Source organism: Rhopalosiphum maidis, chromosome 2 (assembly GCF_003676215.2).
Source record: "Rhopalosiphum maidis isolate BTI-1 chromosome 2, ASM367621v3, whole genome shotgun sequence".
NCBI lineage: Eukaryota > Metazoa > Arthropoda > Insecta > Hemiptera > Aphididae > Rhopalosiphum > Rhopalosiphum maidis.
In genome coordinates this window covers 12,131,907-12,147,455 of record NC_040878.1, presented here as the reverse complement: position 1 = coordinate 12,147,455, position 15,549 = coordinate 12,131,907, and the positions used below count along the sequence as shown (strand labels likewise).

At 29.7% G+C, this 15,549-nt stretch overlaps 1 protein-coding gene across 3 annotated transcripts in view; it reads right to left on the bottom strand.

The window, feature by feature from the left end:
• Window positions 1–11,076: 11,076 nt before the first annotated feature.
• LOC113552011 overlaps window positions 11,077–15,549 on the bottom strand; it is an 83,216-nt gene continuing 78,743 nt past the window's right edge. For all 3 annotated transcript variants that reach the window (XM_026954654.1, XM_026954656.1, XM_026954655.1), the window contains one exon: window positions 11,077–12,187. In XM_026954654.1, the coding sequence (XP_026810455.1) occupies window positions 11,782–12,187 (406 nt within the window). In that variant the 3' untranslated portion in view covers window positions 11,077–11,781. The remainder of the gene's footprint in view (window positions 12,188–15,549) is intronic.

Genomic DNA, 15,549 nt, shown 5'->3' with positions numbered 1-15,549 from the left:
GTAGAGCGAGTATAATATTATAATATATAGTAACGCGAGTTATAAACCTGTCAGTGTATATAAATTTTTTTTTGTCATTAGTATATATCGGTGCATTAAAACCAGTAGCATAAGATACTTATATAGCGGAAAGTGGGAGGATATAGGATTGATCATCCTTTTTAATTTTTAACATTTCAAAAAATATTTTTCTCATTTTTATAAAGCAGTAAAATCACGAGTCTGCATAAGTAGTAGGTAATATTTTATTGTCTAATATCAAATGAAAATAGTATAAGGTCCAAATGGTTGAGTCTGAGAATACCCTAAATACGCTAATGATTACTTACAACAACAGCTGCAGCAGCAGTGGAGTATATTTTAAGGATTAACGACTTCAATTCGTGAACCCACTTTTAAATACGCCACTGTTACTGCGGGACACAGTATATTATGATATTAAGTAACAAACATTAGGTACTATTATTAACTTACTGCAATTTACTTGGCCCGTTCAGAATGTTATTATAATAATTTATTGTTGATTCGTATAGAACTCGAAAATTTATAGTTTTTAAAGTGTGCCGTCGTGTAAATTGTCACTTGATTAGATTTTTTTCCCATTCCGTTTCGTCATTATGGTAACGCGCAACTATATAATTGATTATAATCGGATCGCGCTGAAACCATATGTTAATATAATATGTTTCACGGTCGTTGTTACCAAATATAATACATGAATATTGGGTATTATAACGAATTTATTTTAAATAGCGTTGTGTAAGATAGAATATCCCATCAGCACGCTATTGTAGTAAGCAAACTTAAATGTTAAATATAATGGATAAATAATTAATAATGGCCAGATTGTCAAGTGCAGAAAACTGGGATCTCTGATATGAATGTTCATCTGCACTGATAAAAGGGATGAGCCGTATCGTAAAATCACGTAATAAGAAATCGACGGGTATTCGTAACGGTAAAACGTAAAATGTGTGACTATTTCTTACACAATAACAGCAAAGAGAAGGTCGAAGGGATAGCAAAGGAGAGTTTTGTCACTAAAGAGAAAGTTAGTTCTTAGAAATGCAAAAACCTTTGATATAGCCGCTGCCGCTCTCTGGTCGGAATGTCGTTCTTTTCGACAGTAGATGCGCATCAGCCACCTCAACAACAACAATCAATCTTGAATACCGAGCACAATGTACAACGTCAGGTTTCGGGCTTTTGTTCAAGCCATTATGAGAAATTTTTTTATTTGCCTTGTGTACATTGAATGCATATTTGATGCCACCTTTAAGTTGAATCATAGTACACCATAATCAACACATAGCTACGAATTTACGATCAACGTAACATTATTCATATATTTATATATATTACAAACAATTTAAAATTCATTGTGCTGTGAATTTGATCAATTCTCGAATACATAACTTCGAGAGCCTTCTGAACAACTGGAGGAAGGCAATTGCGTAATTTTAATATGTATACTTGATATAAATGATAACATTCTCCATAATTATTCACTAGTGATGGATGAGTATAGGGGTTCATGAGCATTTAAAGAAATTATTTGTATAAACTTTGAACATTTCATTTTTATGTAATATTGCAAAGAGCCGTTCAATAAAACTTAAATTATTTACACAAGCTGAAAACTGATCAAGTGCTTTGTATAAAAAAATTGTATTATCTAAATATATTTTATTATACAATTCGTAATTTTATAAAAATGCACATTACGATTTTCTAGTTTGTAGTTGTATAATACAAAATCGAACAGCACATAAATAGATTAGATTTCTCCATATCTGCCACAATGTGCAGTAAACATATTTTACGGCAAAATATAAGACAACGACGATAATAAAACATGTACTGTAATAATAATAATACGCGTTTTCGGTATGAATTCAATTAATATACGGTATATAAAAATCGCTTTGTTATAAAATGAGTTTCGGTTCCACTCTTCCCTCTGTTACCATCGATCACCATCCCATTTCATCATAAAATATATTTTGCTACGGATTCCGCAGCAACCGTGGTATAATAATGTCGTGTATTCGAGTAAAGCCATTGGGGGCCGTCTATCGTTCGAGACTTCGGCCATTCATGATCTCCGATTAATGCGATAAATATCGAATCGTGGAGTTTACGACACACAAAAGTCGTGTCACATTTATTTCGGATTTTTTATTATTATTATACTCATTTCATACAGTTTTTACATGGAAAAAAAAAGAAATCGATAATGTATAAGTCATAAACTCATAACGTCATTATATTTTTCTCCACTGATTGAACGTATTTCTCTCTACATATCCCAAAATATTACTGAATAAATTAGCGTAATTCTTCAACCTAAGATACTCGTTAATTAAAAAACTATTAATGTTTTTTAAAATTTTTTTTTTTATTTGATTATAAGTTATTCAAAAACAATCGAATAGCTAACTTAATACTTATACTATGTATGTATTTAATGAAATTGTGTAATATACACAATGCTAACCTTATGTTACCGTGCAATATTTTGTTCCACTTCTTCATTCATCCAGCCTGAATACGTTTTATAACAAAAAATGTAGCATTTATTCAAAATTTGATTTTTATAAATCGAATACTCCAAATAATATGTACTTAAAATATGAAATAAAAAAATAAAAATGTATATTTTTATTCATAAGAGTAAAAAACGTCAATAAAAATAATTTTTATCCTCTTAAGTAAACCTTTATAAAAATGTTTTTGTAACGATTTAAAGTTAAAATAAGTTATAGGTATATGGTATGTAATAAATAAAACGACTTTTCCAATTTTTTGAAACCATTTGAATACATGATATTATCGATGAATTTGGATCATTCGGATCGATAGTAAGTCATCCCTTGGGCGATATAAATAATTTTGAGATAGGTAGTCAGACGAACTGCTAGCTACGGAAAACTCGTCATCGTGTACGACGTGTTGCGGGAAAAAACGCCGTGCATTCGATGGAAGTCATCTGTGGTTTACGTTTACAGTAGTATAATATTATATCGGTCAACCAGCACGCTATAAATTTTTGAACGAAAAAAAAACGTTTATCTTTATTACATTTATTGCGACCAAACGAATAACTCGAAATTCTGATGCTGTCTTTATGTATTATCTATATAATATGTGTAGTATACGAATTAAACCTACTAGTATATTATTTTATACCCATTCCGACCCAACCGGACCATTTCGTTGCGCCAAATACGTGGTTTCACACTTGGACATTTGTTTTTAATCCATATTTATATTTATATTTTTATACGACACGCGTTTTAAAATAAAATAAAACTTTAAACGTCACGTGCGGCAATAATATTATATATATAATGTATAATATATAATAATTATGTCGTAAAGTTTTTTTTTAAAAAACACCGTCGCGCGTTGTAAGTATGCAATCGCCGTCTACATTATTTATAATAATATTAAAATATAACCAGTATTAAGTACATGTTGTACACTAAGTAATAAAAATAAAATAGTCGAGGTTAATATCAGGTTATATTACTGTTTTAAAGAAGACCAGAAGAAGTACTCGTGTAAATATACTTTCAGGTGTTACTTTTACATGATATATAATAAATACTTTTATATTATTTATATACTATACACGCGTGTCTCATGACAATCATTTGATTTGACATATTGAGTGCTTAATCGTCAATCAATACGATTGCTAAACATTATAATCTTCAATTTATTCATGGCCATACCATATATTTTTAGACATACGATTAAGACATAATATATCGTAATGATAATATTCGCAAACGTTCATATATGGCGTCAACATTTTTATAGGAATGGCCCTCGAAAATGAGAAGATTGCGAACTTTTCAAAATATCGACTATATCAGTTCTAACTGTTCTTAGCCAAAATAGCCCTCTTGTTTTGGGAGTATTAAAAAGAGATAATCATAGGGGTATTTTTGATACATCATTGCGTTTTGTATATTTTGAAATTTCTTAATTGTATCTGGATAGTTAATACATAGACATATATTGTAATATGTGAATTAAAACGTGGTTTGATTACACAATAAAGTCCATGAAATACGATTTTATTTTCGTTTCTCTTTCGCCCGATATTATTTTGTCGCAAAATCGCCGTCCAGATACTATTTTTTATTTTTATACTACCTACATGCACATTGATTAATATGATAGGGCTTATAAACAGTTTTCAAATATATATTGAGTTGTTAGGATCATGCATTCAAATAAGCACTTAGAGATTTTTAAGTGTCTTGCAGTGTTAGTATCGATTATCGAATAAACTTTTTTTTTTTAATGAGAATCTCTTTTTTACCATTAACTGTTCAGTAACTAATTAAGGACTAATAAAATAAGGATATAATAATAGTCGATTATATGGTATTATAAGGCTTAAATATATGAGGATATGATGACTTGACGGTTATGGTAATAAATTAATAAGCAGTACAATTTGTAAAAACTGTCAATAATAAATACTACACTTAATATAATTTTTGTATAAATATTTTATTATTTTTATTATCCTTTGTACAATGTACTCAGAAACTATTCATTTAAATTTCGATTAAGATGCAATAACATAAGGGGCGAACATAGGAAAAAAATTGGTGTGGGGAGGGGGGGAGAAAAAATGTTCATAACTACCATACTAATTACTATTCATACTGTATTTATTTTAGGTACTCATTATTTACTTGTTACAAATTTCCCGTAATCAGTGGCGTGTATAGAAATTAATATCAGGGGGTGGTTAAGAAAAAATTTCCATTCTTAAATTCCAATTAATTATACAATCAAAATCAATGCCGTATCAACCATACACTTCAGGGGGGTTTTAACCATAACCCCCTCCCCCTATATACGCCACTGCCCGTAATATATCGTCAGCGACGGTAATTATACTTGTCGTCTACATTACCTATCTAAGTACATCATCAAATTGACGGCTACCGATGCCTATTAGTTATTTATTTGTATGTTAGATTATTTATTTTAATTCTTGATATTCCGAGCTGCGGAGGGGAGGGTTAAACACCCAAAACTCTCATGCGCTCACACCTGAATAACATTATCAAAAAATGCACAAGGAAAAGGGGTGATCCTCATTCGAAAATAAAAACTTAGTATCACCAATACAAAACAATCTATAAATGTTATAAAAATATAAATAATCAAAAATATTAACTTTTATATCCTTAAAAACTTCAAAAAGCAGAATTCGAATAAACACATAGTCAATGATAAAAACAGGGGGTAAGTATGCCTAAAACGAATTAAGCTGTATATTAAAAGACGATAATATACATTTACAGAAGAACGATTAATATTTATCGCGTTTGTATATTTTGTATATGCATATGTGGGGAATATGATAATTTAATTTAATTTATAATTCTATTATAATATTACATTTTTAATAAAGCTGCTGGACAACGGTTTTCTGCAGTGTTACGATTTTGGCTATAGTAATACCGAATTTTACGAGTATATAATAAACTGTTAATGCTGGTATTATTTTAATTTAATCCCGTCGATACTTAGATACGAAAAGTTTCTTTTTCGCATACATACTTATAAATATATGTTATTAATTCGGTGCGGATTACATGTCACTTTATATTCTTCCGGGACGAGTAAAAAACCAAATGAGATTATTGATAAAATATTGGTATAGGTAATAAGAATAACTAGTACCATTTTTTTCATGTGTAAAAATGTATGCGTAATAAACGATTTACTCATATTTCCGCGATCGTACTACGATAATATTATAATAATACTATCATAATCCGTACTATAAATAATATGTTGATGTTTATCACAAAAACACGATATTATTTTAAAATAAAATACATTACCGTCACTTCCCGAATGATTAAATAAATATCGTCTTCTCGGCAATACCCAAACACTCGTATACGGCTATACCAGAGGTTCCCAAACTGTGGGTTGCGACCCAAAAGTGGGTCGCGCTATTTTTTTAAATAATACAAAAATATAATCATCTATTACTTTTCGTTGATGTTCAAAGTTCAAATTCAGTTTTATCGTCAATCCGTATCTGTGAGTGTGACAATTACGAGTTTACCAGCGGCCGTGTCAAATCGACACAATCAGATTAATAAAGAATAGTTATTATAAATATAACAATTTACCTATCTCTGGTTATCAGTTCAAAAAAATTATCCAACTGTTTCCAATGAAGCTGTAAAGATGCTACTCCCATTCATTTCATCATATAATTGTGAGGTTGGTTTTTCGGCAATGGTTGCTATTAAAACCAAATTACGGAGCAAATTGAAACTTTCAAACTCACTGCGTCTCAAGCTAACCAATGCTGAAGTGGATATCGATGATGTGATGAAAAAAAATAGGAAACAATTACATCCTTCACATTAAAATTATATACTTATTAAATTACTAATATACTATACTTATTATATTTTTTTTTTAGTAACTACATAAATTATATACTTATTAAATTACTAATATATTATACTTATTATACTTTTTTTTCGTAATTACATAAAATTTAATAAAATAGTTTAATTTTCTGTTGTATGGTAAAAAAAAAAAAATAAAAGGTCATTCATTGATATTGTGGGTTGCCATATTTTAAAAAGTTTTCAAAATGGGTCGTACAATAAAAAGTTTGGGAACCTCTGGGCTATACAATATATTATTATTATAACGCAGCAATAATATAAATTGGCACCGTGGTTTTTCATGCATAGAAATGATAATAATACATAATATAATATTGTAAAATTTGAAATCCATTTCGTTCCCGATCACATTGTATATGGTCGTCAATATTTATAATAAGGATAGAATATAGAATCATAGTTAGTCAAATTTCTTTGTAAATGGCCTTGGAGTAATAATGTACTCAGATTTTCACAAATACTCCATCGATATCACTCACTGTATGTTGTCAGTAGTAACTAGTAACCGTATGATAAAAATTCCATGGACTAAAGCTGGGCTTCACAGCTACGTCGTCTGTCGTAGGTCTTTTATTGAACTCTGAAAATTAACTGTTATGTATACACAAGAATTTAATCATGGTATCATTATCACTAACATTATATTCTACCGGGAAATTTCCATCGTTAAACCGAACACAACTTTTGGTCGCGAAACGGCAGACAAAAACGTAGTTATAAACTGCATTTTTTTTGACATAATAAAAAATATATGACCCCGTGGCTTAAAATTTGTAATTGGTAAAATTATCAGAAAGAGTGTACCTACATCGATTCTGTGGCAATTTTCCGACTATTACTATTTATAATATCTATGCATCGATTCCGCTGGTTATATTGATTCTGCTGAATGCTGTTCAATATTCATATTGACTACCTATTCATTCTACTGTCTTAATTTTATTTAAATACACAAAAACATAATAACATAACAATTTATAACAACATAAGAAATATTAAAAAAAATTTTCTGAAAATTTGTTATTTTAGTGTCATATATTTTTAAATACGTTAATAGTTTTAGATATAAATGATATAATGAATAATTAATCATTTATGACAAAAATTCACTTGTCAGCCTCGTTGTTAAAATTTAAACATTCTTAATATTACTTTTTACCTAGTTTCTAATCATTATCGTTCTAATTCACGAAATTGCTCAAAATTTCGCATGTTCAATAATTTTTAAATTTTTATTATTATACTAAATTTTTGTATTATTTTAACTTTACCTCATTTTTTTTCTTTATTAATTTAAACATGAGCAGAATTGATGAATGAATATTATAAATAATATAACCAGTACTCAATTTTCTAATTAAAAACAAAATTTCCTTTAATATTTTTATCGTTATATTTAAAAACAATTAAGATTGCGGAATCAATAGGTAATAATATTAACAGTAGCCGGTAGAATCAATAAATTCTTGTCAGGAAGACCAATGGCCTAGCCGCATAGGTATCCATTTTATATTATTTTTCTTAGTGGTAGATACAGCTATGATTTGTGCTGGGCTAGGAGGAGGAGATATAAAAAATCGTGTGTTTAACTTTATTACAATAGGTAACTGAAATACTTTATTATCCTCCTCAATGGTATAAAAAAAAATAGTATGTTATCATATATTTCAGCATTATAAACCTTATAAAATGAAGTAAAAAAAGTACTTAACTGTCTTAACATGAATTATTAATCACCAAAATGAGATAAAATTTAGTGTGTAGTAATGATATTGTGTAAGTGAATAGTGAATATTGAAATAACCATGAATTCCACTAAATTGCGTCTTAACTATATTGTTTGATATCTGTACCATGATTATACGTAGTACAATGGTATGAAATAGTCAATAGTTAATTAGATATATACAGGTACAAAATCAATTGTTCCATCGACTATTAATGGTTTATAAGTAACGATATATTAAAAATAAAACTCAAACAATTAATTATATATTCTTTATTAATTTATTAAAAAAGTGCATTAAATGTTTCGATTATTAAACAATAATCTAAATTGTGCGAAGTTATATATATACATATACATATTATATGTTTATATAAATCGGATTCAGTTTAAAAAAATAACAATACTTCTGCGATATAGCGACCGCAAAGGCGTATTCGTACATATTTTATCGCATTTTGACAGAATATCGTGTTTTGCTCCTAACGATCTGAACTCTATGGACAACACATAAATGTCGGTATAAATGCATACATAAAACGCCGTCTAACTATATAATGTCGATAATCGTAACAATTTGTATTAATTTTTTTTCTTGTCGTTTCTATACGACACGTGAATTTATACATCAGAAAAAAAATCAGACAGTGATAATAATTTATTTTATGAAATAAAATAATAACCAATAATGCTGAATACGATTTGTTTTTGGTGAATTTGACCAGATATGTATAATAGTAGGTAGTTACTTAAAATACATCTTATTGAATTCAAACTGTTCGCAACAAACCGTGTAAGATAATTGGAATATATTAATTATACAACAATCTAATCATACAAACGAATATTGACGTTAAATTAATTGTCGTGAAACCAACGTATATACAATAAAAGTAATATGGTCAAATTCCCAACGCTTGTAATCTCAACAAATCAAAAACTTGTTTAGTTAAGTTATATAGATCACTATAATACATATATTATTTATATATATATATTTATATATCAATAATATATGTATTATTTTTGTATGTAAATAGAGTGATATTTTCAGCTCATTATTTCAGAAATCATTAACTTTTTTGAAAATATTTATTTTAAATTATTTTAAATCGTTATAAAATAATATTCTTGAAAAAAAATACAATTTTACTCATTATAATCGTTTTATTTTTTTGTTCCCAATGAAAACATATATTTTTTATTCAAAATCAGAATATTTTTAGAAGCATTTTTAGTTTAAAATTTTTGAGAATCATTTTACTCCGCTCATCTAAAATTTAAATACTTATACCGTCGATGTTAATTTAAAATAAGAACGATAAAAATGGTAAAAATATAATTTATTTGGATAAATGTTCTAGCAACTCAAATTTAAAAAAAAATATTTTCAAAAATATTAGTAGTTTTTGAAGTAATAAGTGTCCTAAGTTTAATGGGTCATCTGATATATATTTATATTTGCTTAACATAATACTAATTTTTCACGTATTATTTTATTTTAAATTTGAAAGGATTTTGAGCGTATTTCTAATGACATGACAACGCGGTAATAGAAGCGTGCGTGATATTGTTATAATTATAAAATGGTTGAAATTTAATTTTAAGCATTAACTATTTCACTACGTAGTAAAATATAATATTTTATTATTTTGTGCTGTTATATTATAGGTACACAGTCGTTGTATGGATACAAACTCGAATATAAAAATATTTGTATAAAGATATTATACATTAAGTGCGCGCGCGCTCACGCAGACACTTGTATGTGTGTGTTTGACATCGGTTATGTAACTATTGGCTATGTTATGTAACATTTAATATGATGCAATTATGTGTGGCGAAAACAGCTTAATGAGTCGTTAATATATAATATATACGAAACGAACCAAAATTTAAATTGACAAAAAACAAAAGAATACAAAAAAAAATATTCGATAATTAAATTATTATAATAGTTATACATAATAATAATATGTATGTGTATATATAATATATTAAAAGTAGTAAATAAATAAACAACATAAAATGTACAATAATATTTTAGTCAATAAATACGTATGTGTATGTACTATGTACACAGTGTACATTGTACATACCTACTATATCAACACGGTAATAGTATTAACAAAAAATAAATAAATATACACATACAATATGTCAATACATATCCATGCCATATATTTTAATGTATACATAAATGTACACTTATAAAGATTTAAGACAACATATATTATAATATTTGTTATGATGTACAACAGAATGATGAAGGAAAAAAATTATGATGAAAAAAATAAAAAAAAATAAAAAGTTAATAATGCGGGTGCTGAAGAAAAGGATATTATATAATATAATATTAATTTAGAAGAATATTAAGCTCTAAGGAGATATTACGTATATATATATATTTTTTAAGAGTAGTAAGACGTAGCGCTTTTGTTTGATAAAAAAAAAAATTAACATGTTGTAATTCATCCCGAAGATGATAATTATAGATCGAGGTAACGAGTATATGTATATAATATAAAACAAAAAACATTTATTATTTTTTTTTCTTTTATTATTATAATATGCACTTATTATATGTATAGTATTTATATATACCTATCTACCTACCTATCGTTGCGAAGCAGTCGTAATTACTTAACAATATTACCTATTCATATGCCTAAGGTAACATTCGAATGACTATAAACAGTATAATATTATTATTATTATATATTACTATTATTATAACCGCTCGCTACATTATAATATTTATATTATATGAATATAGTTGTGTATTATATTATATATTATTTTATATATTGAATTAAAAAACGTTATTAAAAATATAGTATATTTATATTTATAGACAACGTATTAAAATAAAAAAAAAAAAAAAAACGGTTTGTAGCGATGTATAAATTAATGCTATTTTTTTTTGTTTCTAACGTCTTTATAAATTGCGAGTGCGCGGTGTTTATACGTGAAAGCGCTAATGCAGCGGTGAGCGTTTATTATATTTAGGGCAAGAGTGAATGAAAATACAAAAACGGAGGAGGAGGACGGGGTGGGGAAGGAGAAGAAGTAGAAGACTCGCGCGGCATGACGTGCGCACGTGTGTTAACGTTGGATTAAAAAACAAACTAAAAGCGATGAAAAAAAAAAAAATCTAGTTGAAAAATATCCGCTGGCGGTTTTTTGTTTTTTGGCATAATATCATAAAAATATACAATATACAGTAGAAAAAAAAAATATATATCTAAAAATTTATGAGTGAAAAGAAACAATCGGCGTCGAGTCGAGAACGGATGAGAGGCGTGTCGGCGTGTACACGATAATATTAACATTATTAGGTAAAATATATTTAATACATTTAATAATATTAATAACGTGGTGCGTATACATAAACACTATATAATATTATTATGATAAATTGTGCGTAGGCGCGCGACGAGGGAACACACGACGACGACACGAAAAAAAGGGTCGTCGTCGTCTATTGAATAGGACTCGCGGAACACACCGTGCTCGGCGGCAGTGGCGTCATCACCGCCGCCGCCGCCGCCGCCGCAATGTCGTCGTCGGCGTCGTCTTGGTCATCGCTCACTGTTGCGACCTGCTCTTGCCGCCGCCGCTGCTCCCCCCCGCCACGCCGCCGCCGCCGTTCTTCCGCCTCTGCTTTTGTTGCTTTTTCTTGGGCGACTGCACCATGCACGCGCACCCGCTGCGCACCTTTATGTAATCCAATTTCCAAACGTTGTTGTCGTTCGGGAACAGCGACTGGAACGTCTGCTTGCCACCGTTGCTGTTGTACTGTCCGGCCGTGCCCGCGCCGACGCCGCCGTGGTGGTGCCTGGCGTTCTCCTCGCGCACGATCGCGTACGAGTACGAGTACCGTTGCACGCACGTCGAGTGGCCGTGCAGCTTGCGCTCCATGAACAGGCACGGCTTGCCCTCGACGCCCGGCTTGCACGACACCTCGTAGAACCTCTGCTTGTCGGCCCCGTCGCTGAAACAACGTCAACACGCCGATTATATCGCTGTGATATTATTATAACGAGACCGTCGCGTGGGCACAAACGGTGCGTGTTCGCGAGATCAGGCGGGGTTGGAGCTGCTCCGCGGGTCCGCGCCGGACTCTTGTGAGGCTTTTCCGGTTAGGTTACCATACAAGACTCCCTCCCCCTCAAACATTCTCGCTACGATATAAAGAGAGTCTTATAAATTAGTAGATCTTACCCCTCGAAACGCATGTCTATACAGTATCGTATAATATACGTACACATAAGGGGTTGATGAGCGATACTATAATATGAACAAACACCTGAGGTAGGTACTAGTAAATGAAGTAGGAATAAACGATTCGGCCAATCGGAGTGTAATTCATTAAAAACAATCATGAACTTGTATTTCTATAAATATATATTTGTTAGTAAATTTTTATTTAAGAGGATTTCGGCGTTTTGTCTTTCTGACGTACGCGTACACGACAACGTTTGACAACTGTATTTGATTTCAGCGAAACGGCCATTGTGATGTTTTAGTTTTTTCAATTTTCAATTTAAAATTCAATTTATTTATACTACGACGTCTATAAAATTAAGAATGTTTTTGTTTGTTAACTTTTTATGATATTAATTTATATTTAAGTTATTGTACTTGTTTAAAATATAAACGTGTTCATAACTCCGTGTACATTATTGTACATATTGCAAAAGAAATCGACAGAGTGAGATACCAAATAGTGCATCGACGTCTTCTAAGCAACGCGATCATAATAATAAAGAACCGGAAGGAAGACGTTCTTTCCGAACGCCTTCTATTATCAGGATAAATATATTATTATTATTTTTAACGTTTCGTCGTCGGTATAGGATAAAAAAGATTTTTTAGTTTTTTGTCTGTCCGCTCGCAATGGCGCACCCGTATATATTATCATTACTATCATATAGAAAGCCCGCGCAACGGTTTGAAAACGTTTTTGGAAATGCAACGCAATAAAAAAATTGGAAACGAGATATCGTCGTCGTCTCCTCGTTCGTCGTTTGTCTTAATGTCAGAATATAAAATATTATATTATATTGTATAGGCCGCACGATAGGTATAAGCATATGCGTGTGTAATATAATATTGTATCTATAAGCTCGCGTGGAAGATAACGAATATTGATAATATTATATTAAATTATGCCACCACGCCACGCCGCGTCGTATGCGTTTAATCAAAAAACCGTAAAAAATGAAATTAAAAAAAAATGAGATACATACATATTAATCGTTTACATTTGTTTATGCCGTCGAGTGAATAATACCTATGTCATGCAAGCAATATTATGATGATATTATTTATTTAGACAATTATTATTATACATAGTCCCTCTCGCCATAGTGTAATACTACATTCTGCAACCTAGTGAGCGTTATATCCATAGCGACCATAGCACGATATTATGTAATAAACACGATGATCTATCCACCCATCAACAATAAAGTTACTAAAATTCTGATTTTTAGAACATTTAAGTATATTTTTAATTATTTCGAATTTTTATATTATTAACCTAACCATTATTGTGGAGTGCCCTGTGGCGATACAATTTTTTTATTTTCAAACGGAAATCACACTTTCTCTCTGTGAATTATCAATCTGAGTACTTAAAATTACTACTAAAATTTGTATTTATCTGAATTGAAATTTAAACGAGTAATTTTAACTTAATGTACTACTAAAGATAATTAGTTTGAACGATCAGGGACTATGGTGATTTAATAACTTGAGTATAATTAATACAATTAATGTATTAACATTTTATAATTTTTAAATATTATATCTATTAATAGGTATAATAAATACAATATAATAGTAATAGTAAACCCATTTTATATTTTTGTAAAACAATTTTTAATGACAATTATTGTTTTTTTAGTATAATATTGACATTGATAACATAGAAACTACTCGTTCAAATTTTTATTTATGTACATCGACATTTTCAAAAAGATCATCTGATTAATAATTTACAGTAAAAAAGTTTAATTGGCTTATACGAGTATATCAGGGATAGTAAACATAAATTTGTTGTGAGCCACATGGATAAATCTAACTGATATCAAGAACCAACATTTTTATGTACATAATTTGCAGAAATTTTGATTTTATTAACAATACGATATCCGCATTCAATTATGGCGAGAGCCACAAGTTGACCACCCTTGTAGTATAATAAAAATAATATAAAATATACTAAATACGTTGCAGCAGACCTCGTGTGTGTGTGATCCAACAACGAATGAAGTGGAAACAACTATTGATAGACTTGTGTAGGTAGAATACAATATATGGTATAATATTATATATGTTTATGGATAACGATGAGTGGACTATAATACTATTGCGTTGTTAGCCGAACTCGGAGTAAATTTTATTTTGTATGTATATATTATTATATGCGTCCTTCGCGTCAATTTATTTCATTAATTTCATTAATTCGTGAATACTGTGGAGTTTTGCAAAAACAAATCACTGATGTCTGACGTTCAAGTGTTTGTGCGTATATTATTGGATAAAATCGTGATTTGTCAAACAACACTTAATAATTCAAATACGTTGATCAAAAAATAAGTCATTTGCAGATGATTCGATGTTTATTATGTAGTAATTGATCGGATTTTAAAGCTGAGCATCTCCAACACACACATACACACACACACACACACAAATAACATTATTAATAATATTATAATGCAGTGGTCACAAAAAAAAACCACTTCGATCATCATGATTATTATCTCAAAAATGACCATGTTTTTTCCCACGCTAAAATCATTTTCTTACGTTCTACCAGGTCTGATTTATTAGTTGTACGGTTGATTCGTTTTGAATACAAACAAGTTTTATTAGATTGTTATGGTATGAATGAAAAACAGAAACAAAAATCATAACAAAAAGATTATTGTGAACATTTAGTGTCATAATTTACGAGTTGTGTATATTTTAAACGTAGGTATTATGTACCTACGTATAAATAAAGAGCTACTATAAACACGTGTATATCACAATTCATTAATAAATTTGAGTTAGATTTTCAGCGTAAAAAATCCAATAAATATCGCATGATAGTGAGAGCCGGTTGAGTAAAGGTAACCATGTAACGAACGATATTACCTAATCACAAGTGGTCATAATATTATAAATATATAAAATAATCTGTAGGTATATTCTCGTTATATCCTGATCTGCAGCGCATATGATTCGTTGTTGTCTTATGAATTTTTTTTTACGATTAATATAGGCAATTTTGAATTGTGATTATATCATCACATACATGTGTATAATATGTTGACTACAGTGACGCAATCCATTCTTAGCACC